General features: G+C 46.2%; 1 protein-coding gene across 2 annotated transcripts in view; it reads left to right on the top strand.

Annotated features, from left to right (window-relative positions):
- Positions 1–9,201, top strand: part of LOC8042751 — a 127,490-nt gene extending 118,289 nt beyond the window's left edge. For both annotated transcript variants that reach the window (XM_029979514.2, XM_002415748.3), the window contains exons 4-6: positions 341–460; positions 1,478–1,788; positions 8,997–9,201. In XM_029979514.2, coding sequence (XP_029835374.2) covers positions 341–460; positions 1,478–1,571 — 214 coding nt within the window. In that variant the 3' untranslated portion in view covers positions 1,572–1,788; positions 8,997–9,201. The remainder of the gene's footprint in view (positions 1–340; positions 461–1,477; positions 1,789–8,996) is intronic.
- The last annotated feature ends 18,309 nt before the right edge of the window (positions 9,202–27,510 follow it).

Raw genomic sequence — 27,510 nt, 5'->3', positions numbered from 1 at the left:
ATGCTGGTGGTGGTTTCTGAATAACATCAAATAAGATTGTGTTAGAGGAAAAGAAACAACACGTTATGGAGAATTGGTTTTGAAGTGCCTCATCACCAACATTTTTTTCCCATTTTTTTTACTACACTGCGTGCCAGTTAGTACGATGTTGACGATTGTCCCATCGCCAACTGCTCTTTGATTAAAAAAAAAACATTTATGCCACATTCCTCTCACTAACCCTACGTGAATCTTAATGATCAACCCTTATTGTCCTCTGTTATAAAACACAATTTCTGTTCGTGCTTTCTACCTACAACAGCAATCACGGCTAAGATGCAACTTTCCTCACAATTTTCAGTAAACGCTCGTGCCACATCGACGCCGGCCTGAACCGCGGATGCGATTACAAGGACATCCTGGACGCTGTCGAAGAGAACAAGTTCTGGAAGTCCAGGGACTCGCCAGGCAGAAGGCGAAGGTACGTTCACGGGTCGCGCGTGCGCATGCTCATCCCTAGAACCGCTGTTTATAGACCAACATAGTGCTGTGACGTCACACCGCTGTGGTGACACTGCTGTTGGTACAGAGCATACTCACACCTCCCGCAAGTCTGGTTTCTGGGCAAGCGCAGTGCCCGTGGACCACACCTGCTGTGGCCAAACGAGGGCTTGTTTTAAACAGCGTTGGCCTAGATACACGACTGACCCCTACCCTAAGGTACTCCATATGTTCAGTTTTCAACCTTAGCCTTTTTTGTCTGGATGGTCACTGTACCAGCGTCGTGTTATCACCATTGTCTGGTGCATGGGGATGTCCCCAAGTAGCAATCGTACTGCCCTGGTCAACATTCTCGTATACAGTGGAGACACATGACGCCATCTTGAAAGGACACTGAACTCCCCAAAAAGAACATTTTTGAGCTCTTGGACCGGACACATGTGTCACAGAATGACCTTTCCTTAAACACCTTTCGCAGGGTGCTCCTTCCTTCCACTTCCTTCGTGGACAGGATGTCGCAAAGCGGCCCTTCCACGTCCGGATTTTTCCTTTACGAGAGTTCTAGTAGATCGGTTTGATAACCCCCATAACAATACCCGATACTCCGCCGACGCCTTTGCGCATGCATCGTATCGCCATCGGGTATCGTCATCGCAGGTATCGGGATGATCTACCAGAGATTTCTATTTTCTTAGTTTTGCCATTCTCCTTCTCAAGGTTCTGCTTACTACGTTGTAGGTACTGAAACCAAGTTCGGACTATGACTGCGTCGATTACGTTTCGTGGAAGTGGCTTAACCGGCGCGACGCATACTGTTGCAGCTTAGACTGATGGCCCTTTAAGCGGGGACTCGGGCTGAGACTAAGTTGCGTTTTTTCCAAAAAGGTGGCCCCACGCACTTTCAAACATTTGACTGGAGCCACATGTTTCTAACTAAAAAGTTTTAATTAACTTCCAACCAATCAAAACTCGTGCTCGTTTTTGTTTTTCTTTGCAGGTCGGTCGACAACACGAAGACCAAGTCGGCACCAAGCAGCGGCCGAGCCACAACAGCAAACATGGCGAGGGTCGGCCAGTCGACAGCGAACTGAGGAGCGGCAATCGCCGACGGCTCGCTCCATGTTCTCCGACATCTCGTTCACCCGGCTTGCCGACGCTCCCAGAGTATCTCCACCCGCGCACGTTTCCCTTGGTTCCTCGTTTCAACGTCTGTCCTGCCACACCTCAGCCATCACCGCAAGATGGCTTCTGTACAAAATGTCCTGCCCTGACCCCCACACAGCGGCCTGAGCCCTCAGTGGATGCACTGTGAGTTTCCCTCTCTCACAAGCAATGCTCGTTTATTGCTGAGCCGCACCCTCTTTTCTAGGCGGGAATGCAGTAAAATCGAGACTTTCTGGATGCAAGCCAGTGAATCAGTGCAAAGCTACGTTCAAAATATAACTTCAATGCAATCTCGCGAATATTATACCGACTCAACTTGTTTGTACTAAGGTACCTTCTCCGCATATGCCTTTGTTTTGTTTTTTACGCTTTGTACAAAGGAACCTTTAGCAAAATGAAAATGGCTTCCGAATGTTGTGAGAACCCAGTTTCCATGAGCATGATTAATTTCATTGGTATGATTTCGATTAGGCATAACTCATACGAAATCTTAACCAGTCGAGCCTCCCACGCTCCAAAAGCGGAAACTTTGCTTTGTCAGGGTGCATTGTTACAGCGCCTAATTAACATATCAAGATTGTGCTTGCACAGTGTGAGAGACAAAACACGCTAAAAGGTAGAGTCAGCGGCAGTGTTAGCTGGTCAAGTTTGCGGCTAACGGAAAGGGATAAAATTCCACTTCCGGTGCCTCGGGCATGCTAGGTTATATGACACCGCCTATAACTTCGCGACAACAGGAAACGTGGCAATTCATTCCAACCTCATTTTTCACCACTTAAAGTAGCAGGGTCCCCGTGCGGCCTTTATGCTACCATGGCCGGATCGCTGCTTCCCTAGATCGTATTTCCACATCATATATGTCACTGCTTTCGGGTGTTTTTCTAGTGATGAACGTACAATCGTGGGCAATATGAGCTGAATCAGCCCTTTGTACTTTCCTGGCGTATACCAGCACTTTAAAAAAAAAAGAAAAAGAGTGTAGCCCTTGCAGCCCTTGTCACATATAAGACATGCCAAGACTTTACTTCGATGTACAACGCACTGACGTTAAACTGACGGCCCCCACTTTTACAGGAGGCTTGATGACAGCGCGATGTAACATATTAAGCAGCTAAAGTACGTGTTAAAGACTACAGAAAACAAACTCAGGGGTTTTGCAGTACGGCCAAGAAAACCCCGAATACTTTGTTTGCCTTCAGTCACACTTACTTTAGCTATTTTAATAAGTTTCATAACTCGGTTATCAAGCCGCTCGTGAAAGTTGGTAGCGTCGGTTAACGGTGTTAACACTACACCCCTTCTTTTTTTCTTTTATGTGCGCCACTTTTAGAGGCGGCTGTTGCCCGAACTAGGAATGGAATGCAAAAAAGACGTTCCATACTTCGAACGTTTTTACAAATTAAGAGAAAAAAGAGCTTGTGAAGACCATAAACGCAGGAAAGGGCCGGATCTGATGATTCGGCTCATAGTGTCCGCCAGTGTACGTTTCACCTAATCAGCGTGCAGATCATTCGTCTGCTCATTTGTCGAGCTGGGTGGCACTCCATATGCTAGAGTATACAGGCATTAAGCACATTTTACTGCCACGGCCCGCTGAGCGGTCCGGTGCGGCTCGCCGCACTTCGAGCCAGTCCCCTTCTGACAGCCTAGTCGCGTATTAATACCAACTCAACTCACTGACGTCACGTCACTGCTATGGCGCATCTCTAGGTTCTGCGCATGCGCAGTCGCTTCACTCCTCCCGACTTTGGTTTTTTCGCACGCGCAATGCCCACACGCTTTTTTGTAAACACTGTGTTGGTGCATACTTCGCTTCAGCTTAAGTTTAAACGCGGATGACGTTTAGAGCTCATGGGAATAATCAAGCAGCGTCAAAATCACAAGTCACCAGGCCTTTTCTGTTTACGAATGGTTCACTGATGACAAAACACGTACAGAAACATGATGAACACAGCGATGGTGCGCTTTGACGCTATTTGATTGAGCCCATCAGCTCCTACCATAGGCTGCCTTTGCACTTAAGGTGAAACGACGTATACTAGTTATCTATAAGTCTTCTCCTCTATTACAACATCCAGATTAAGAAATTTGGAGTTGATAACCCTCTCACTTTGTTGCTGTTCTTGAACATTTGGTCAGTCAGAAGGGTTAGCGGCGAGATAAAATAGCAACCTTGTTTTTTTGTGTTCGCTCTCATCTATACCTCTCACCCTACAATGAACTGCAGCCAAGGCGAGGTGCCACGTAGTTCAATCAGGACTAAGCTGGAAACCACGTGTTGTATCGCTCTGAGATGCATAATATTGCGCGGACTCTCTCTCAGAAGAGCGAATTGTTGTGCACATGTGGAGCAATATACCATGTTTATAATCGGCTCGTGATTTGACCTGACAGTCTGTCGCTTTGGCTGCAATTCATCGTAAGGTGAGAACTATAGAAAGTATTCAATGACTCCATGTCATTGACTTTTCCCAAGAACCCTTGGGAAAAGGCAATTACTAATTTTGGTACTTTTTAGGTAATGTCACGAATAAAAATGGCATCTGAGTGCGGATTTAAAAATGAACGTTCGATATTAGGCGAACTTGCGCCTACAAACTAAAGGGAAAAGTGCCACGCATCTTCCGTCGGCGATGGAAGGGCGTCAATTCATAAGCAGCCCGTTACTGCTGCTTTTCTACACGCGGTTAGTTCAAGAATGTTTCGGACCAGAAGTCACGATGACAGTCGAGAATAAGCTGGAACTTACCAAAAAATTATAGAATACAAGAAAACACACACTGGTTCAGCAGGGAACCCTGTTCCTTCGCGTGGCAGCCGTGTGCGTTGCCATGCGCACACGGCAACGCACACGGCATTAATTCCGTGCCGTGCGCACATGGCATAAGTTCCGAAGCAATGCCTATAGTATATTTCAGTTTATTAATGGTGTATTAGCGGTGTACTTTTAGTGTGTACACCTTAGTTGTCGTAATTATTCACTAAGCAAGCATGTACGCGTTACTAAAAACGTAACCAAATAGAGTCACGCAGTAATCCCCTAACATGTTTCTAATTACGTTACTTGTTGCTGAGCTTCAAAAAGAAAGTTACTTGAGCTCCATAGTTTTACGTTGCATTCCCTTTGTTCTTGATGCGTTGTTTTTTGAAGCATTAGCCGCCTTCTAAAGTTTTCTGTCGTTCATGATTCCTCTCTTTTTAACGCGTTCGTGGACATACTGAATTGCCACAGCAGCAATTTGTTTATTGAAGCAATCACTTGGAGATTAAAGCTGCTGCGGTTGTAAGCATTTGTTATGGCTTTGTTTAGAAACATAAACGTTGAAAAAATGTATGCAGTCACTTCGATGTACTTAGCAGCCGGGTGCTGACAGTGATTTCGAGAAACTTAACCAACGGCCTTCCTTCTCGGAATTCGTGGGCATAGCCAAGACGGAGACGTGAGGGAGTGTACCACTAACAGCAATGTTTGTTATGCCCCATATGTTTTCTTCTTTTTTTTTTTCTACCTTTATTTGCGAGATTTCTTAGAACCTAAACCGAACACTCCAGAAATATGCGGCCCCCCACCACGTGTCAACCCGATACGAAAATTCTATGTACAGCGCGTGAGGAGGTCTACTGTGAAGAGAAGAGGAAGTTCATGGTTGCTTATCATCTTGGAATTTTAGAACGCAAAAGACTGAGGGCGATGGCAGAACATAGTGCGTGTCTACCTTGTTTTGGGTTCCTTTTGTTTTCTTCGTGTTTTTAACTCACACCGATAGAATACAATGAATCCTGCCACTTCGGGGATATACGAGGCGTCGGAGTCGGCTCAAGCGTGTATCGGAACGGACCCAAAGTCCTTCGCGCCGCGCGTTGCAATGGGGGATAACCTCGAGCGAGGTCTCCTGGGATCTTTTAAAAGGTTTATTTTTCAGGCTTAGTTTGGAGTCCGGTGATCGGCGGAAACGCTGCCAGACCAAAACAACTCAGCGGTCGAATTCCGTTTCATCTTGCCTGGGGTCATACCGACTTGTGAGGATAAGCTTTGCCGATGTCCGCACAACAGAATGAAAATTGGGGAGCAACCTGCTCGGGATAGATATTCAAACCCAGGGGACAAAGGGGAGAACCACAAATACAAAGATTTTTTTTGTGTGTTTTCGCCCCCCCCTCCCCCCCCCCCCCCCCACACACACACACACCCCTGTCCGCCCATTCCTGGATTGAACCCCGTTCTACCTTTCACGAGTTCGCCCGCACCCTGTCTTTGACCAGGTTTAAAATATATCAGAGGCACTCGCATCCAAACCTAGAATGCTTTAACTGAAATCAAGCTAGAAGCGAAAGATGCCCAAATGGTGGAAGAGAATGTCTCGTGGGGTTCACCGCACGATCCTCGGTGTGTTGGTTTGCTGAAGGCTTATCTGGGAGAACCCTTCGCAGCTGTCGAGTTCAATCGACCTGTTCAGCGATAAGCGTGGCTATACCGTCATACTTTGTGCACGCCTTTTTTGTTTACATCTTGATTTTTTGTCTTAAAATAAATTTTACAACTTATCGAGACTTGGGAAGTAATCCGTTACTTTTATAAATAATTTTGTAATTCACACGTTACTTTCTTGCGGCAGTAAGTTGTAAAGTTATTTCGCTACAAAATATTGGCGCCACAGATTACCTTAACAACTTGTTTCTTTATATAAACATAATACAGAAATTGGGGCAATATGAGCAGGCAATTGGCAGCATAAATATAGCAAGTCCAACAAAATCATGAAAAGGAGAATAGCCGAAAACACGATTTTTTGTGTGACCGGTCACTAGAACCACTATAAAAGCGTGCAAGGCATTTCACTATATGCGAAAAACAAAGATAAAGAATACAACGCCTACAACCCATGCATTTTTCAGTACTGCATATGCAATTCTACCCCGTCCATGAACAAGCTGACAATGCGTCAAAGCCGCAGGCACGAGATCACAGCTTTGAGACGTAGCGATCACGCTTGACAGGCCCGTTTTAAAAGGGAGCTCTCACAGATCGGTACCTTACCTCCGTATCTCCTAGCGGAAAAGATAGACGCTGCTACTGAGCATGCGCACCGCTACCTTTGTCTGCAGAATTCCAGAGATACTTTCCGGTCGCCGTGAGCTAGCGGGATGGCGGGTGTGGTTGCAGAGTTCGCTGCCTCGTCAGCTGACTGGTGAACGTAGTGCACCTAAATTCTTTCTCCTAAATGCAATATTTTTATTGTTACAAAGACTACCAAAGTTCGGGCGTATGAGAAATGGGAGGTACTGTTGTAAAACATTTTATAAAAAGAAAAAAAATAAATAAATGATATTCATAAGTGTACAGGAAAATTAACCTGAAAGTAATATGTAACGTAACGAGTAAAATAATCCGTTACTTTTCGGCGAAAGTAGTTTTATAACTGTAATTCATTTCATTTGAGGCTCGGTAATTTTTAATTTTAATTCACTGCATTTTTCAAGTAGCGGGCACAAGTATGAACTTATATTTAACGACTTCTCCCCAGAAATAATAAAAAAAGCTTTATCTTGGTCAAAAACTAACGAAAATACATTGCTCGTTCCTTCTCATGACAAGTAACCGTCGATTTCTTACCGAAGAAGCAACTAGATATAAGGATAAGAAACGTCCGCCGCTAAGTCAGCAAGGATACCTATATGATTTCAAAGTATGCATCATTTATTAATCATAAATCGGAGTATAGTAAAAATATACCTTAGATGCATGTTTTGTGTCATAAAAATAGAGAATTTCTGGTTGTTGTGTAGTGCCTTGTCCTCGGGTTACCTTAGCTATAGCTATCTCGGTGCTAGCGAGGCAGAGCTGGCAAACCAAATTCATCCCCAGTCCTTCGGAGACATTTGCCAGACGCACCAGACCAATACCGCCTGCACTCGCATTCACCTTAACAACCGTAGTGAACAAAAAGTCCGGTTCCCCGTGGGACGTAACTAATTTTTCATGTGTTGAATTAAGATCGCTTCGATTAGCTTTACGTTTTTTTTTATCATTACGAACAGGTTTCAAACTCCAAAAGTATCGTTTCTTTCTTCCATAATCAGATCTTGAAAGAACTACTTTGCGCAGCGCATGAACCGTGTGCAAAACTTCATTTGTCGCGCCGACCCCCCCCCCCTCCCCCCCGAACAGACGCACAAACAAAATAACAAACACCATCATTAGTGGATTTAAGCAGCGCAGCAGCCCCGTCTAGCAGAATCTCATAACCAGTGCCACAATATCACGCGGCGACGCTAGACGCGCACACCTGCCGCCTTTGGGTGGAAGACGCTTTATTGGAGAACTATGGTCTGGCAACCTGCCTTAGCCTGACTACCAAGGTGAATAGAAGGATAGGAGACGGCATGACGTCAGCCGCATAGCCTCCACATGCTCCCTTGACGCCTCGCCTCTTTCTCATTTTCCTCTTTAATCTCCTCACTTATCAGCCCGACATGACCACATCACGTGACCGTAGCTAGCCTTCGCCTAGGCTTCGATCTGATAAACCTACCTAGAACCACTAAATAAGCTGCGCTTACAGTATCGGCACTCCGTTCCCCGACATTGTTGTGGGCGCCGCCATTTTGGCTCGTATGCAGAACAGACGCAACGGCCGATCGTCATGATTCAAAAGTGCGACTTCCTCAGCATTAGATTCGGTGTTAGGTAGGTAATTGAATATTAAATGCTTTGCTCTGTCGCGAACGGTTTAAACATTTGTGGAGGGCGGAAAAGCATTTCCTGTGATTTCAGACAAAGCTTCAGATAACTGGCAACCATGATTTTAAGCCACAATATGACCAAGTGTCGTTACTCTGAAGCGTAGCTTATTTAGTGGCACTAAACCTACCGAACGGAGCGCGCGCAAGCCAGCAAATAATCCTCCTACAATCAACCATCCATCTCGCACGTGACATGCCGCGCGCACCAATCGCCAGAGAGATCTGCGGTCACGTTGGGCACAATACCTTTTAAATGTTTTATGACTAGGCTTCACAAATATTGCAACGTGCCCCCTCGTAGTACTTATAACCTCCTTGCTGACTACATATGATCTACGCATACCATCAGCAAGAAGGCGACACCCACAGACCGTTTACCATTCGCAGTGAACAATAAGAAGTGATCATTAATTCGTCACACTTTTGTAAATATTTAGCCGTCAGCGGCGTTATTAGATCAACTCAGTTGTGGAACTCCCTAAAGGGGGGACGGGGAGTTCCTCTCTCCTCCTCACCGTGTGAAACGACGGGAGGCGGACCTCGGGAGGAGAGGGGGCGATGAGGGGGCTTACTGTTGTCTTCTCTTTTTGCTTTTATTTGCTCCCCAGATCAACGGAACGACGCTGTTGTGTCCTGGCTTCGAAACCGTGCCGGAGCCGGGTTCAACGTGCTTCGACCTGCCAACAGCGCCCCCTGGGTACCCCCTACGTGTCGTCTGCCGGTGGTTCCCGCCCCCTGTAACCAAAATACTCCCCAACTCGTTGGTCCGTGCATAATAAAGTGTCTATTTTCCGCTCTTGCCTCTCCATCTGGCTATACCTGGAGTGCCTCACTGTTTGTGTTTCGTACATATACAAAAGTTGACACGATGTCACCGCAGTCAGCGGTGACGTCGTTGTTACGTCACCGCTGACCGCTTTAAGGCTACTTCTGGAGGATATAAGGGTAACAGAGGGGACCAAAAAGGTAAGTTAGTAAAGAGAAGATTGTGGAAGAAAAAGAAATCGAGCGTTGGCACTTGGTCGGAAGGGGCGGGCGCCCAATGTTGATTCTATAAACATAGAAGTAATTTGAAAATATTTTTCCCTTAGGGTTTGTTTCAACTACAGCGTGGACCCAACGACGCGTTGGCACTTTGATGGGATCACATAGATCAGTGTTTCTAACAAGACTGCGAAATAATTGTCTACCGTAACAATATGGCGAATTATTTTAATTAAAAGAATGGGAGAAACGTTTGCCTGAAAAAAAAGCTAACGACTAAAAGCACCGTTTTTCAGTGGAATTAGCCCAACTCTCGTTAACCCATCAAATGACATGATTGACACATGACTAGCCTTCATTCCGGCAAAACAAAATTAATAAGATGGAATACAATTTTATTTTATTTTCCTATCTTTCGTTTCTTTTTCTTTTCTTTTTTTTCTTTTTTGAGAAACGCTACATTCGCTCACATTGCTGCTAGATGATTTCGCAAAAAATCCTTAGGTAAACGTTCTATGGGAAGAAACTGTTTTTTTTTTTTTTTCACTTAATAACCTATGTATAAGGTTTCTTCGGAGGGCCAAAGCGCCATGGTGTTATCGCTGTAGATACAGTTAACGGACAACATAAGAAACGCTTCTTCACAAACCCTAATATCTTAGTAAAATCGACGCAGCGCACAAAGAAACGAAGGCGAAGTAGAAGGGTCCACACAAAAGCGCAGGCTCTCAACTGAAGTTTTAATAGAAAAACAAACACTGAAATAAACAGCAAACAAAACCATCATGGCCAATCCAGCACGTGTCCCGATAACTTCTCCATTAATGCTACAGAACTCTATTCAAATTGTAGTTGAAAATCAGCAATCGTCTTGAGTACGCCCTTTTACTTCGTCTTCATTTTTTATGCGCTTTTTCGATTTTACTAAGTATGAGCCAACTAACGCGCATCGCCACCCTAACAGTATATCTTGTAGCCAGTTGACGATGCTCCGGCAGTTGTAGACGAACTGCATCATTTACATGGCGTCGAGCAGACCTTGTTGTCTGTCGCCTAACTTCCCGAAGGAAAAATCCATCAATGTAACCCTGTTTGGCAGTCAATGTTTTCTAGTGGACCGCTGACTGTGCCTGACTGTACGTCAAACATGTCTGATTGGCCAACAAGTTACTCTGACCGACAGTCAAACTCCAGTCAGACTCCACTCGTCGGCTTTCTGATGGTTTCCTGGTGGCAGTCGGCCGCCGCGAAATTCCATCAAGATCTCTTGGTGGCGATTCTGATTGTACATCGATTGGCTCTGACTGTACGTCAAAAAGCTTTGACGTGCAGACAGACGTACGGTCAAAGGACGTAAAGTTCGTTCGGATACCACTATTTCGTCAAATCTATGAATACGAAAAATAATCTATGCACAAGAAAACGATTTCGGGACGTGAGCCCATAAAACCGCTGATGTTAGAGATATGACACGCAGCCGACCACAACCTTGATCAGAAGCCCGCCGAAACGCCGAAAACGCCACTTCGCTTCGCCCATAGAGGCTTCGCCGAGCTCTCATGAACGATCGCTCTCGACTCGTTTTGTTTGCCCGCTTGCTCCAACCTGTCAAACCTGCCCGGGCTCTACAGTGTTTTATGTTTTAGTAGAATTTCTACTCGACAAGACCCAGCCTGTTGTGAGTTTCGACGATGTAAGGGACTTTAGCGGTGTAGTTGAAGACGACAGGGTGTACCAGGTCTACTGGGCCGGAGGCGCGCGAACAAAAGGATCGTTCTACGGCGCGAAAGTACTCTACATGGCAGGTGAGTAGAACTGAAGTACGGCGAGTGATGTACGAGTGCTTCGCATAACATGCTGAAGTCTTAACTGCATTTGCAACCGAAGCATCTCGTATAAAATGAATGGTGAAATCGAGTTTTCTAACCAGCGGCGTAGCACAGGGGTTAAGGTGTCCTATTTGTTCGCAAGTGGTCGCGGGTTCGATCCGCGGAGGACCTGCTTTTTTTTTTTTTTTTTTCTCGAACATTTTGTTTTATCGAGGCATTTGGCGATATTTATGAGTGCGTATAGCTTTACTCTCATATAAATGCTGCCATTGTTGATGAAAATCCCTTGGCAGTGACAGTCAGACGTCATCTGCTGGACCATCAGGTGACGTCTGATGGTCCATCACGTTCCATCAAGGCTGCTGACTGGCAGTCAGTGTCCCAAATTACGTATCTTGATGAAATTTTCAATAGGGTTTAAGCCCCTACATAAGCTTCGTCTAGAGGCATCGGCATTCTCTATTCTTCGATCGATTGTTTGCGCCACCATTTTGGTGCTTATTGCAAAGCGGCCGAAATTGACGATTGTTACGATTCAAAAACTCGGCTTCCTCAGCTTCAGATACAACGTGCGCCAGGAATCTCAGACACCGGTATTCATTCGTTTTGTAGCAGACAGAGGATGCAAAAGCGTATCCTGCGATTTCAGATAAAACTTCAGATCAGATGTCGACCATGAGCTTGAGCATCAAGATTATGGAGGAGAACACGGGAAGAATAAAACGGCATTGGCTAGTCTATAGCCCCTAGCCAAGCTAGATCCATCCTCGCTGAGATCATCCGGTACAAAGGAGTTAGCCCTAAATCCAAATCTAAAGATTGTCGAAGTGTCGGTATACTCTGAAGCATAGCTCATTTAGTAGCTCGAGCTAGAGCCACTAAATTAGCTGCGCTTAGAGTATCCGCAATCTGTTTCCCGACATTGTTGTGGGCGCCGCCATGTTGGTGCTTGCGCAGAGCAGACGCATCTGTCGATCGTCATGATTCAAAAGTGCGACTTCTTCAGCATTACATTCGCTCTTAGGAAGCTCATGTAATATTGCTTTTCTCTATCGCGAACTGTTTAAGCATTTGCTGAGTACGGAAAAACGTTTCCTGTGATTTTGGATAAACCCTCACATAACTGGCAACCATGATTTTAAGCCACAATATGGTCAAGTGTCGTTACTCTAAAGCGTGCGTAGCTTACTTAATGGCACTACCTTGAGCCAAACTGGGACGATAATGGAAGAGAGCTGCGAACAGTTCCTCCGGGCGCGAACCTATGGTGGCTGGAACGCGCATCCGACTGAAGCGTTTAGTCCAGACTTGTACGTAGTTTAACTACTATGCTCAAGTTACTATGGTTTAACCACTTTTCTAAGTAGCTTAGTGACTTGCACTTAGATTCTTATTTCGGCAATTGGTAGTTAACTTTAATTATTCTTTAGCTGTAAATTTTCATCCCTCTCCTCAGCGACATTAATATTTTCATAGTTTGAAAAAAAAAAAAAAAAACTTTCAGCCCTATATAACATTTCTCCGCAACAGAATAAAATAGAGGCATTTTCTCTACCTCCTCTGTGAGAGAAAATAGCATGTCAACCATTTGACAAACCAGGCAATGGCTCTATCGTATATTAACGGAGCTCAACACGTGGTTCATGAACCTCTGTAATACGAGAAAAAAAATAGCAGTGTGTGGAAAGTCATGCCTAAACTCAAAATCGAACTTTGTTTAGACGTTTCACCTCCCGTGTTTAACAGATCGGCCGCTTGAGGGGAATCCCGAGACTAGCCCGAACTTGATTCGGTGTTAAAAACAAATATAAAGTTTATATAAAAAAAGATTATTGAAGCAATTGTGAACAACAAATGTGGCCGCGCCAAATGTCGACTGCCGCTCTTGAAGCTGCTCCAACTATCCAGTTACCTTAGTTCCAGCTGAAGAAGGCTGTTCCACTCGTAGCATGCGGCTATAAAGTATTCCGAGCATAAGTGTGAATGTTTTATTGGACACTAGTTCTCTCGGCAAACACCTCACGCAATACCACCTTGGTGTGGCCAGCATCCACTGCCGCCAGGGAGGGCATTTTTTTCTCCCACGAAAATAATAATAATAATAGTTTTTATTTCTCATCAATGATGAAGGGGAGGCCGGAGAAAAAAGCTGCAAAGGAACAGCTTGACGAGTCTCCGACCCCCTAAAGAAACAAGGGTAAAAAATAAGCTTTTTCTGGCATTGTTTGCCGGCACTCTACCGTAGACCGCAGATTGCCACCCATTGCAAAGAAACTTTCATTTTTGAAGCTGTTGAAGAATAATCTTGATCGCTGGCGCCCGGAAAGTCACTTCGCGGCTGCCCGAGTCGCTCGTCCACCTGCCCGCCGGTAACGTATACGGGTAGGGAAAAGTAGAGATTTTTCACTGTTGCCAGTAGCGAGTCGCCTCCTGGAAACCTCGCGGCCGGTGCCACTTAAAAATGCAATAACTTCACGGAAAGTTTTTATTCCTATAAAACATTTTGATTATTAGTTGAAAAAGGGTTATTGATGCGATCTGCCAATTTCCAGTCAAATCGAGGAATATTAAAAAAAAAACATATCGGCGGAGTTCCCCTTTAAGTTTCGCCTTTGAGAGCGGAGCGCGATAGCGCTATTGGGCCCCGTTCGCATCGCCTCCTTATTCGCTTCTCATATGCTCTTCCTGCCAGTGAGCAGGAAGTGTGGTCGGACATGGTCACGATTCCACTCCCGGACGCGATAGCGAACGGACGTGTTATGCATCGCTCCTCGCCAGCGGCGGCGGCCGTGATCGGCCGCGGTGATAACGTTGCCTCCGTTTTTAAGGATCATCGTCTGCAGCTGCCGACATTGCCCACCGGTGAAGCGGCGAAAGTCGGCGTGGTCCTTTACGCTGACCTCGAAAGGAGACCCTACCGCCTCGAGGACTTCCGGGACCTGATGCAACAGGTGGGCGTCTTGCCAGACGGGCGGGTTTGGGAGCCTACCAGATGAGCCACGTCTGGCTGCTGACGCCGGAGGCCAAGGTGAAGCTGCTGCAAGCGGGAGTCTCCAGGTGAAGGGAAGACGTGTCTGTGCCGGTCGACCCGAACCCGAGGGAGCTCCGCGTCAAGCTCCACTGGGTTTACTTTGACGTGCCGGTGGACTCGATACGGCGGGCCTTCGGACCTTTCCGGGAGGTAAAGGAGATTTCCCGAGAGAAGTGGAAGGTCGACTGCTTCGTTGACGTCGACTCCACTACCGTCGTTGCTCGTCTGGCCCTCAAGGAGGGCGTCGCGCTAGAGAGCCACCCGCACCAGCTCCGTGTCAGCGGAGGCAACGTCTTGGTCGTGGTTCCCGGGCGGGCGCCGATGTGTCTCCGTTGACGTCGCACGGGGCATATTCGCCGCGACTGCCGGGCTCCCCGGTGCACGGAGTGTCGCGCCTTTGGACACGAGGCCCGGGACTGCGTCAAGACATACGCCCGTGCGGCCTCCAGCAAGGTCACTGAGGAGTCCACGGAGCTGCTGATGGATGAGGACGAGGCTGAGCATGAAATACATTTTAGCGCTCAAAAAACCGAGGACAAAGAGTCGAGAAACAGACAGCACAGTGCGCTACTAACAACTGATTTTATTACATGAAACGACACTTTTATACCTTCCGAGTTTCTGATTTCGCTCCACCTCTAGCCAACCCGATGCCAGGCCGCGTCATTGAGGAACGCACGCTCCTTGTCCAGTAAATCAATCGAGGCCACGCTGACACATGCTGCACCACCCTTCTAAATCTCATCTGCCTCGACTATCTCCCTCACAGTTTTTTCCTTGTGCCGTGCCAGAATCTTGCTCTCGGAAAACAACGGCACACACTTGCAGCTTTGACAATGATCAGACAGATGACCGTCTCGATAATTTCCTACTTTAAGTTTGTGTTCCCTCAGCCTATCATTAACACACCTACCGGTCTGACCTATATACTTGTTTCCGCATGATAAGGGGATCTGATATACTACTCCCTCCGCACATTCAACGAAGGGATCCCTGTGTTTCCCCGCGCAGCCAGAAGGGGCCTTACGAAAAGGACCTGTCATCCTACATAATCTACTAAGTTTGTTTGGTGCGGAAGAGAGTTTCATTGAAATGCTCTCGTTTTATCTTAAATCGACGTTTGTGGAATGGAATGACGGGGTCTATATACAAAAACAAGGGGTATGCATTGGCTCATGTTTGGCACCCATCCTCAGTAACATATTTTTAGCCCATCAGGACAAAGTTCTTTTTGAGCACTTTAATGAAGGCAACGAGTTTCATGAAATCAAAGTTTTTAGATTTGTGGGTGATTTTTTAGTTCTGTTCAACCATGGGCCTGCAGAATTCCAGTCGAGAGTGGATGACCTCTTTACTGTTTTTAAAAACGTCTTACACCCCCTCATACTAACCCAGGAACTACCGGTAGATGGTGAGTTGCAGTTCCTTGATATCGGACTAATCTTTTCTGTAAGACATGTGTGTTAGATGTACACTCTCCGGCAATATGAAAGACCCACTGGGAGCGCGTGGCCGAGGCGGTGGCTGGCGGGGGCGCTGCGAGCGCTCCGGGCAATTCCATTCTGCTTCAAGGAAAGGACGCTCACTCGGGCTCAGCTAAAGCGAAACGCGCTTATCAGATTGTGCCGAGCCCCGAGTGAACGCCCTCCCCTCGAAGCAGAATGGAATTGCCCGGAGCGCTCGCAGCGCCCCCACCAGTCACCGCATAGGCCACGCGCTCCCAGTGGGTCTTTCATATTGCCGGAGACTGTACCACCCTAGAGCCCAGAAACCCCTGTTGCCGTACAATTCAGCTCAATCGAAACTGGTAAAAAGGAGTATTGCCAATATGTGCGTAATGAACGCCGTCAAAAAAGCATGCCACCATGTGATGTCAGAAGGCCTGGGCACGCAGTATAGGCGGTTGTTGGCAGCTGGCTTCCCGAAGAATGTAGTGGTGTCAGTTGCAGAGATCGTATCAAAAAGATTGCGTAGTGAAGATTGCCCTCGCCCAATGGTTCTCAGAGATAAACAAAAAGTCGCAGTGATACCGCATTCACAAAACTGCGCATGGCTTGAAACAGGTGGCCAATAGATCAAACGTGAAAGTAGTGTTTTCCGCACCAAACAAACTTAGTAGATTATGTAGGATGACAGATCCTTTTCGTGAGGCCCCTTCTGGCTGCGCTGTGAAACACAGGGATCCCTTCGTTGAATGTGCGGGAGGGAGTAGTATATCAGATCCCCTTATCATGCGGAAACAAGTATATAGGTCAGACCGGTAGGTGTGTTAATGATAGGATGAGGGAACACAAACTTAAAGTAGGAAATTATTGGGACGGTCATCTGTCTGATCATTGTCAAAGCTGCAAGTATGTGCCGTTGTTTTCCGAGAGCAAGATTCTGGCACGGCACAAGGAAAAAACTGAGGGAGATAGTCGAGGCAGATGAGATTAAAGGCCCGTTCACACTCTTGCAACCGAGTACGACCGAGAGAGACCAGACCGGATTTTAAGCTTCTTGCGACCTCTTAGGACCGGATACGCTACAGCGGAGCTGGTCCTAAGAGATCGCGAGAGGCTTAAAAACCGGTCTGGTCTCTCTCGGTCGTATTCGGTTGCAAGAGTGTGAACGGACCTTAAAGGCGGGCACTCAAAATTTTCTTCAGCGTGGCAGAAGATTCCCCCTCTTTTCTTTTTTTCCTCCTCCCCTTTCCTCCTTCATTTTCCTCCTCGCTTTTTACGGCCTTCTCGCAGGAGTGCTAATGGGCTTACCGGCCCCCCGACAAAATCTCTGTAACCCTTCAAAGTTCTCTGCTTCAATCCCAAACTCCAGGGATTAGTTAGGCAGGCTGGATATGAGTTAGGCAGGCTGGACTGGCTCGCTTTTCTCCTTTTTTTCCTTTTTTTTTAACTTTAAAACACACTCAGACACTTCCGCACGCGGCCACATACGCTACAATACCGCATATTTATCTCGAGTGAAGGGAACTTGAACATCACAGCAGAAGAAAAAAAAGGTGGGTATTTGTATTTGAACTTTGAGCTCTACCCAGAGAGTTGAAAATTGGTCGTTCTAACAACGGCACACTGAAGAGTGATTGTATCAGTATTTCGTGTTTTTTTTTTTGTTCAATATAATAATCACGAGTAAATGCAAGTAAAAATATTGCACTAAGAGAGCGAAACATGTAAAATTAGTTGCATTTTGACAATATAGTCATGTATCGAAATAAACACAGTCTGACCATTTCTGGCGCATAATATGTATGTTCGTACTACAGGTGTTTTCTAGAGTGACGCCCGCCTCGTTGAAGCAACTAAGAAGAGCAAAAAACAAACGTCCATAAAAAGTGAAACGGTTTATGGTATATTTCATGTATCTTCAGATTTTGAAAAAATTTCTTCGCGGTCAAACGTGCATTTAGTTTCTGTCAACAAATGTAACTGAAAAGTCGACAGCAGACAATTATACCTGGCGTATCAGCAAAGAGAGCGGGAAACACGGAGATTGAACCGCAAAATCACAGTTTTCTTCGCGTAAACTAATGCTACTAGTAATAGTAGCATATTATGCCATTTATTAAAAGACAGCAGGTATTACGAAGTTTTCATCCTGTTATGTTCCCATTCGTTCGCAGATTTAGAAATGGAATGCCCAGATAGCCTCTGCAGCCCTTGCATAATTGTTCGGCGCTTTGTCAGGGCTAGGCGAAGGCCAGCGACCATCTCCAGAAAACTCAGGAGTTCGGAAGGTGTACTACCCCAAGTTTTGGAGCTCCTTGGCTAATTTAGGCGCTTGGCGTTGGCCGGCCTGCTCAGAAAAGAAGCGGAACAGCGGCCAGCTCAATGTCATCACCAAGCGGGAAATCATGCCAAAATGTGTCCTTGAGCATGTGCGAGATCTGTTCCCGAACCCAGCCAGGTTTCGCCACAATTCCTAATTAATCTATGAAACAAAGTATAAAAAGAGGGAGGCTATAGTCATGCGAGCTAACTGCCCACAAGTACAGAAAGAAAGAAATGCAGTAGAAATTAGAGCTCTATTGTGCTCTTTATGTCCCTCCATGTCTTTCGCGCCAATTAAAATAAAATCTGCAATATCTGTAGATTATGCCTGGTTAGCCTGGTTATGTCGACTCTAAAATAAAAGTAATCAAGCAAGTTGGGCATCGTGCCGCCAATTTGTGCAAATACAATTTTATGTGGAATTCAACGTCAAAACAGTACTTCCGCGGGAAATGATGAATCCGTCGCTCCTCGTCTTCCAGAAGCTGTCAACCACCGATCTCGGCTACAGGACTTTTGGGCCCACAAAAAATCATGCTCAGTAGAAAATTCGCCTTTTACATTAAAAGTACTGGAAATTATTTTTTTCAAACAGGTCGGGTGGTGATGCGTGTTTGAGTGTAGGACCGTTGACCGGGCACTCGTTTGCGCCAAGAGTGCAGTGCTGCCTTTCATGCTGCCTGCGACGAGTGTTGAAATTTGAATATGGTAGAAATAAAATTAAATAACACTTTTAGAATTATTTTCAACTTGCACTTTATTCAGGCATTTAGATTTTGATCGTACCTTTTATTCATTGTCGCCTTCGATGAGGGGACAACTTGCGGAGGAGGCCGCGCTTTCCGCGGACGCGGCTTGACAGATAAAGTCGCGTATGCTTTTCACGAATCTTTAAAGACCAAGCATAAAAATGAAAGACGTTTACAAATCTCTGTAACGAGAAATTAGAGCGCAGCCACTTTACGCCAATGAAACCAACTTTATGTTGTTAGCGAACGTGTTGCGAGAGCTGCAGTATTTTTAATTATTCCTAATAAATTAAATGTTTAGGACTCATTACCCAACCTTTTAAACGTATTAAGAACCGAAACGCCAATTGGAAAGTTGTAGAGCTCCTTGAGAAACACCCGAGTTAGCTGTTTGCAACGTGATACGGCTCGAGTGGCTTTCTTCTGACCAGTAATAATTAAAGCGCCCGCCCCATCATAAACTCAATTTGGAATGTCCCGGGATTTGTTTTTATAGGCGGAAAAAAAATGATGCATGGCAAAACGCGTGCCCCACGCTTTATTTATATCGGAAAAGAAGTGCCCTCTGTTTTATATACAACGTTTTTTTTTGTTTTTTTTTCTTTTTTGTTTTTTACCTACTAGATATTAGGGGAAAAAACGTGAAAATTAACGCATTTGAGTTTTGTGGATATGAGCTATACGGCCAGGCAAGGATTAGGTTCCAGAAAAAACGCAACTAAAAACCTACTGATTGCCTAAAATTTAACAATGAGCTTGTTTATTATAAAATAAAATTACATAGTTTATTTAGAACGTTTTTGGGCATAATCGAAAGCCACTAAATTGTTCAGTGAAAATTAACGCAATTGCGGTTTGTGGATGTGAGCTATACGGCCAAGCGAGGATTAGGTTCAAGAAAAAACGCAACTAAAACCGACTGATTGCCTAAAATTCGATAATTAACCTTTTAGTTAGGAAAGAAAACGGCATAGTGTATTTGGGAAGTTGTTGATCATAATCGAAATCCCCCAAACCAACGCGCGTGCACTAATATACGGCTTCCTGATAAGGCGTCCTCCTCATTTGGGCGCGAAAATATAGTTCTGATTTGATGTCGCCATCTCCGCGTGGCACAGCTCAACGCTATGAAGCCAAAGCGACAAATCATACGCATCGCTGTGACAACGCCACTGTAGAAGGGGAGAGGAGCGTGGCGGCCGAAAAGATTGCAGCAACACAATTCGCGTCGAAATTTTTTTTTTTTTTTTTTAGGACGCCGTGAACTATTTTACGTGCGTTACATCTCTCTAAAAATGTATGGTTTGGTGTTTTAGATGACTACAAATAAGCCACAAACCGCAATTGCGTAACTCTCACGTATTTTTTAGAAAAATGTCTAGTTGTTAAAAAAAATCACCCTGTATAAACACGATTGTAAGGCAGTCATTTACGGCCGGCGACATCATTACGGCACGGAAGGAGACGTTGACCACAGATTATCCACAGCCACTGTTTTTTTTTTTCGTACGAGAATGAGCAAACATTTGATACCAATAAAATAGATTTAGCATTCACCAAATTCGGCTTGTTTACTTGATTCAAATCGATATTTGATTTGATTACACTTATTTTTCTACCCGCATACGTCTACTTTATTTCCTATTGAGTTACAAGTGGTATTTACATTGTTTTTCGTCGTGTAAGGTTATTAACAATTTATTATTAACAAATTATTGACAATCGGAGCTATACGATTACGCGAGGCGCATTTGAAGATATTCAAAATTGTTCTGAATACACAAACAACTTCTCAAGCTTCTTGCTGTTCGGGGCCTTTCCTTCACGCAGTACCAATAATAAAGCCAAAACCTTAAAGAGGAGACCACCACTGTCGACTCAACGCGCAAACACAATGTGAAGCGTGTAGTGCGTACGTTGGAAAAGAGACACCGGCGAGGCGAACCATAGCGTCGAATTTCCATGCATCAAAATGTCCGTGCACCGAAATATTTGCGCAACAAAAAGTCCCACACCGAAAAGTCTTTGCAGAAAAAAGTCCGTACACTGAAATGTCTGTGCACCAAAAAGTCCGCACCGAAATTTCCTACAGCAAAACGCTCTACACCGAAAAGTGCTAGACCCACCACGGGTAGGATCCTCCGTCGTCTATGGAGCGTCATCCCTGAGATACCGAAAAACGCCGTTCGTACTTCCTGTTGTCACCATGAATTCGCCTAAACAACGAAAGGTGCCAAATTAAATATTTATATTAAAATTGAAACTTTAATGACTACTTCTTTGAACAGAGCAAGTTATTTGTGCTCTCACAACAGCGAGAATCCTCCTCCAAGCCAATGCTGAAAAAAAGCCAATCCAACTCGTTGGGAAGAGCAAGTGCCAAGCTCGCTCAAAAGTCAAAACAGCTCCTCGGTTGGTTCAGCTCCTTGTCGCAGGTGTGCCGGCTGGCTTCTGGATAATCTTTTCAAATCCTTGAAGCTTTCATTTTCCCCACCCCAAACTTGCCCCGAAAAAAATCAGGCAGCCGGCAAAGAAACAAAAACAAAAAAATCGAAAAATGGCAAGGAGGAAACGAGAGGCGATTTCCTCCTTTCACAGTTGCGAGAAGGAAAGTGGGGGTCGGGTTCCTTCTCTCTGCTTGCGGGCCGGCCTTTAAAGGGACCATGAAATGATTTTAAAATCGAGTTTCATCCACCGCACGTCGTAAAAGGTGTGAAAAGAAACACAAAAACACAAAAATAGGGAGCCCAAAAAAATTATTTGCTATAGAACTTTTAAAAGAAAACTGGACTCTTTTGCGCCTTCCTTCCTTCGCCTGTTCACTACGATGCATACGCAGAATCGGTGCACGTCAGCCGAATCCACATCGCCTATTGGGTAAGAGCCTACCTCACCAGCACCGCGATCGTAAACAATAAATAGCCGGCGAATGTTTCCTAAAAGTTTTGTTAAATAATATTCAGATCCACATTTTGTAGCATAATTACAGATGTGTGGCGAAAATTGCCAAATTTGATAATGCTGAGAGCCAAGCGCCATCTATCGTGTGGTAATCGAAGCAACTACTGCGCGTGCGCAGTAGGGCAGGGCCGCCAGTTACTTGGGTGACGGCGACCGACGAACATTTATTTTCTTTGTTTTCCTTCCTCTCAAAACTCTGACTGACTGAACGTTTATTTTTCTACGTGTTCTTCCCGCGCGTGCCGACTTCAAGCAGCAAGAAAACAGTACTGAAAACAGACCACGACGAACAAGAACGCTGGATTCACCGACTCCGACGAAGCGTATTCGCGACTCCAGTGACCTATAGGGGGCGCCACCACGAAACAAACATGGCGGCTGAGTCCAGGTCGCGCCGGCTCGGCCGGGCCGCCTGAACAGGTGGCGCGTTCAATTTAACAGATTTTCTTTTGTTTAATGCCATATTTTATAGGTATTTGGACTGAGGCGGTTAAGTGTAGCTGGTGCACATAAACTTGCAAAGCAGAGTTTTGTCTTCCCGGTGTTTTTTGTTCTTTTCATGCCAAACTTTCGTTTCGGAGATTTCGTTCGAAACCGAAACTATGGGTTCCGGAGAGACGGTAATATACTAATCAGTTTTGATCATCTGAGGAAAGCGGCAATTACTACAGAATTGTTCCACCGAGAGTAATTTTCAGCTTACTCGCATGCCTCGACCATGCGACCTCTCTGTCCGCGAAATCGAGTTTTTGTGCGTATCCGCGTTTAAGAAACAGCTCCAGTCGTCTACGCGGTCAACAACACAGGCTGCAGGAAAATTACGAAAATTAAGCAAGCGCTTCTTGAGCCAAGGACCCCACCAAGCAGCTGATACTCGCATTTCAATTCCGGTTTTAGTAAGTAATCGAAAGGTCATTTTGATGAGCGGGTTACGTATTATATTACGTAGTACTATGTCCCACTAAAGCGATATTAGTATATTCTTCGGGTTGAAATATGAGCTTAGTTGACTAGCTATTACGTGAACTGCTGAAGAAAAGTATATTTGACAGACAGAGAGATACTACTTAAACTTAACCAAATGGTTTTAGCCGGCAGCACGGAGACAAACTGAAGAGAGTCTTCATCGGAGATTCACGCAGAACCTCTCTGCATTGAACTTGGCTTCGGATCTAGAACGGAGAAAATGAGTATTTTTTTGTGGACGGTCAACCTGAACATTGTAGACGTATATTGCTGCTGGCTTCGACGGATGTATAATATAAATATTGGAGGCGCGATAGATCAAAATGCCGTGACAGCTTCGAACGTTGCAAGACTCGTCCCCCACCTTTTGAAAACAGATAATTTCCCTCATTCATCATTTGCAGCGAGCAGGTTTTCCCGAATAAAGTTATTGAGAAATCAGCCCAACTCCTCCATGTGGTCCAGAGGCTTTTTTGGCGAAAATCAGCCAAGATGAATTGCTAACGCACCGACCGGCGTGGGTGGCTCAAACTTGAAGCTAACCGAAGAACACAACCAAACTCAAGAAAAGATCGAACCTTCCCATTCAGTTGACTGCAACATCGGTGTTCCCTCCAGTGAAATGCCTCGTCTGTCGTCCTCAGTGCACTGTTCTACATCCTTATAAAGGAACCACTTCAGTTACCAAGTAGTCCTCACTTTGAATGTGATTCAAGACAGACAAGAAATCAAAACGTTTTTCCGTGATTCCTGCCCATCCAAGAAATCGAAAGCACGCGACCGTGCGTTGTGGAGTAAACGGTCTTTCAAACACGTGATGGAAGGAAAAAGTTTACTAAGTCTTCACCACACTAATGAACACTCAGGCAAACTTAAGAAATTTTCGGACCTTCGTGAAATTACACTGTTCGCCACCGCGCCGACAACACGCGTCCGCGAAAGCCACCAGAGACGCGGAGGGGCGCGGAGCGACCTGGTCTGGCTGGTTCCCGCTTTTCCCGCTTGGTGGCGTTCGTTTTGCTGGAGTCGCGAATAGGCCTAGCAGGCATTCCGACTCGGCGCTGCGTTGCTTCGTCGCAAGACCGTCTGCCTACGACCGGCTGGCGTGCTAAATGGAATATGCCCGCGCGACCCTTGTGGACCCTTCCCGTATTATAGTTTGATCACTGACCTCAATTCTAGATTAAGAGGTGAGGAGGTCAATCTCTTCCCCTTGTTTTCCGAGGCAGTGTTGACGAACACTCGTCGAAAAGGGACTCTCGTCGATTCTATCTTCTTGTTTTGTGTGATATAGAGCTGAAATAAACGCCGTATGGATTGCCTTCGTAACACGGTATGTACACTTTGTTATTGGTATGCCATTTTTATTCTGACAGACTGCACGTCACTGTCGACCCCGGTCCAACCTTTCTTTGCCGAGTGTCGCGTCAGTATCGAGTTGCAATCGTGAAAGAACGGTCCCGAAGCGCTTACCAACAGCGCGAATACAAGACTTCCATCAAGCGCGCGCGTCCGCTCCGAGTGTAAACAGGTATTTACGTGGCTCTTGCTGACATTCGTAGTTCAAACGTATCTTTTTTAACGTCGGCTCGCTCCTGCATCTCCGAGGCCGCGAAAAACGCCATCTACGTCGCTTTGCAAACGACTGACACGGGCCGGCCCTTCTGCCAACAATGACGGGGTGGTGACAAGACTCGCTGCACTTCCCAACAGGCATACCGGCGTATGGGACTAGTCCCATGCTGTCGCTGTAGCGCAACATATCTCATTGAATTTCGCTCAGCTGCGATGCGGCGATGAGAGGCGCCGATTCAGGAAATACGTCGGTGACATCAGCGCAGTAAAACCTACCGGCGCACCCCAACTCGTTGCCGCTAACACTCCCATTCTCCTACTGCCGAGAGAACTTCCGGTTCCGGAAACGGTCTACGTCACGGCTTCTTTTGCGGTCAGTTGGAGAGAATGAAAAAGTCGATATTTCAATAATTTTTTGTGTAAAAGTTAATAAACCGAGACGAAAACGGATGCCTGTTCGGCATTCAGTGAACATTGACGGTTTAATGTAAAAGTTATCTGGAAAAAGTAAAAAGGTCATTTCATGGTCCCTTTAAGAAGGGTGGTGCAGCATGTGTCAGCGTGGCCTCGATTGATTTACTGGACAAGGAGCGTGCGTTCCTCAATGACGCGGCCTGGCATCGGGTTGGCTAGAGGATGAGCGAAATCAGAAACTCGGATGGTATAAAAGTGTCGTTTCATGTAATAATATCAGTTGTTGGTAGCGCACTGTGCTGTCTCTTTCTCGTCTCTTTGTCCTTGTTTTTTGAGCGCTAAACTGTATTCCAAGTTCCAAAACCAGCTAGCCCAACAATCTACTCTACTGAGGCTGAGCAGGCTGCGACCCCGGCTACGTCAACGGCGAGCGTAGCGGCCGCTCCCGAGGGTGTCGCGGAGCCGTCCGATGTCAATGCCGCGCCAGTTGCTGGGACGGCTGGCCGGGCCGAGTCTCCGGACGTTCCGTCGAGACATCGAGACCTGGGAACACGGCAGCCGACACGCGCGACGTCACCGCCCCTGACTTGACAGGGGAATCGCCCATGGAGGACCAGGACTCCTCGGCAAGCGGTGCAGCCCAGAAGCGGACGGCGGAAGCGGGGACCCTAATGCGACGAGCCAGGAAGAGCCACCCTCCAAGGCGGCGCCCCTCTGGAGAAGGCGGCTCCAAGTCAAACAGAACATTCCTGTGAATGACCAGAAAGGGGCGCAACCATCCCCCTAACCTGGCGTGGCCGGTGGCTTTCGGGCGTCGAAGCCCGCATGTCGGACGGCCAGCTTCAGACTTCTCGAGGCAGCCTTACGCGTGGCCGCGATTAATGTTCGTGGCTTGTCAGCCAGGCGAAGGAAGTGCCAGTTGAGCCGTTTATTTTCTGAGAACGAGCTTGACATTATTGCCGTTTAAGAAACCAAAATTGAAAGCCAGGTACAGACTGACCGAATGGAGCGAATTTTTCAGAATATTTTTTAACGTTTGCGTGTCGTATGCTGTTGGGTTTTCCGCCGGCTGTTGTTTGTTTATTCGGCGGTCAATTGGAGTTGTAGAAACAGCCGTGCATTCTTGTGGTTCCGGGCGATTTGTTTACTGCGATTTTTGTTTTTCTAACGCTGATTGGCGTATTTTCTGTGTCTACGCGCCGAATCGCGAAAATAAACGCAAAGTCGTTTTTTTTTTGTGTTTTTTTTTTTTAAGTCTGAGCACGTATTTTGATTGCGAGCGGGTAAATATTTTTCTTAGTGATTTTAACTGCGTTTGTAGGCCACAAGATCGAGCGAGTCATGCTCCTGTTTGAGACGCGAGTTCCTTTTCTTTGAATGACCTTGTTTCGGGGCATTGCTTAGAGGACGTGGCGGCCTGTATGAATTAGGGAAATGTACAGTTCACGCATTTTCAAGGCCGGAGTCATGCGAGACTGGATCGATCTTTTACCTCTTTGTAGCGATTACTCTGTTAAGCACGTGTCTTTCAGTGATCATGCGTTAGTCATGCTTACTCTTGGCAATAAGACAAAATCACCAAAATGGGACTGGGCACTATGGAAGCTCAACAGTAGTATTCTTACGGATGAACCTTTTAGAGCAAGTGTGAGTAAACTTTTTGAAAATTTATATGGTAACGATAATGCACTGTGGGCTGTGCGTTGGAATCCTTTTAAGGAAGAAGTAAAGATGGCTGCAATCGAGAGAAGCTGCACCCTTAACTATCAGAAAAAGAAAGAAGAGGATATTTTACTGCGTCAGTTAAACGGTTTTGTATCAGTAGAGAGCCCGAATCCCGGTGAATTTATGCGCGAAATAAAAGAATGTAAAAGTAAATTGGAACTAATCGATGTCGAGAAATACAGAGGAGCGATAGTAAGGGCTCGAAGCAACAAGCTGTGGATGGGTGAAGCTCCGACGAAGAGCGCACAATGCGACGAAAAAAGTTATGCGCAACGTAACGATATCAGGGAAGTCTGTTACGGAACTACGGTGACGCGTGACAAGGCGGTTATTGAAAGGGCTTTTGTGGAGCATTATCGAAATCTGTTTGAGCGCATTGCGTCAGTAGACGACGGGTTCGATGCGGATTTTTTGTTTTTTATGTCCCAGCTAGAACAGGACGTGTGCGACAGCCTAGAGGTGCCTATCACCGTGCCGGAAATCGAAGCGGCCATCGATGAGCTGACGAGTGGAAAGACCCCAGGGACGGATGGCCTTGGCGCCGATTTTTATAGGCTCCTTGCATTGACGTCACATCGCACACATTTGCACACCAAGGAAAAGGAGGAGAGGGAAGCTGCTTTTGTAAGAATTTTGAGTGACGGGTTAATCTTCTATAATCTTCTGGGAGGAGAATAGCGACGCCTGTGCAAATCCGGAAGGCACAAAGGAGGGTCCTGATAAGAGGGGAGCTCCTTCTCCCCCTCTTCTCTCGAGGGTATCGGAAATGACGTCATGTGCAAGGAGCCTATAAGTCTTTTAAGGATGCGGTGGCGCCTGCGCTGTATGAGGTAGTGACCGAAGCCTATGAGAAGCAGATGTTACCACTATCTTTTCTTAGGATGCACACTGTGCTTATCTCTAAAGGCTCTGTTATACTCCGACGTAACGCGCGCGCAAGCGAACGCTGGCCGAAGTCGGCTACGTCACGTCAGTCACGCCGCGCGCGTCAAAAGCCCTGGCGACTCCCGCGGCGCGCGTTGGTGGGTCGTCAGCGCGCCGCATGCGCAGAATCTGGCCACGAGGGCGCGCTTCCTGCGAGAGTGCGCCATTTCCGGTTCTTTTTCGCGCTTCTTGAGCGC

Source organism: Ixodes scapularis, unplaced genomic scaffold (genome assembly GCF_016920785.2).
Source record: "Ixodes scapularis isolate PalLabHiFi unplaced genomic scaffold, ASM1692078v2 PGA_scaffold7__128_contigs__length_106722199, whole genome shotgun sequence".
Classification (NCBI taxonomy): Eukaryota; Metazoa; Arthropoda; class Arachnida; order Ixodida; family Ixodidae; genus Ixodes; species Ixodes scapularis.
The sequence above is the reverse complement of the archived record's forward strand: the minus strand, read 5'-3'. Positions and strand labels throughout refer to the sequence as shown.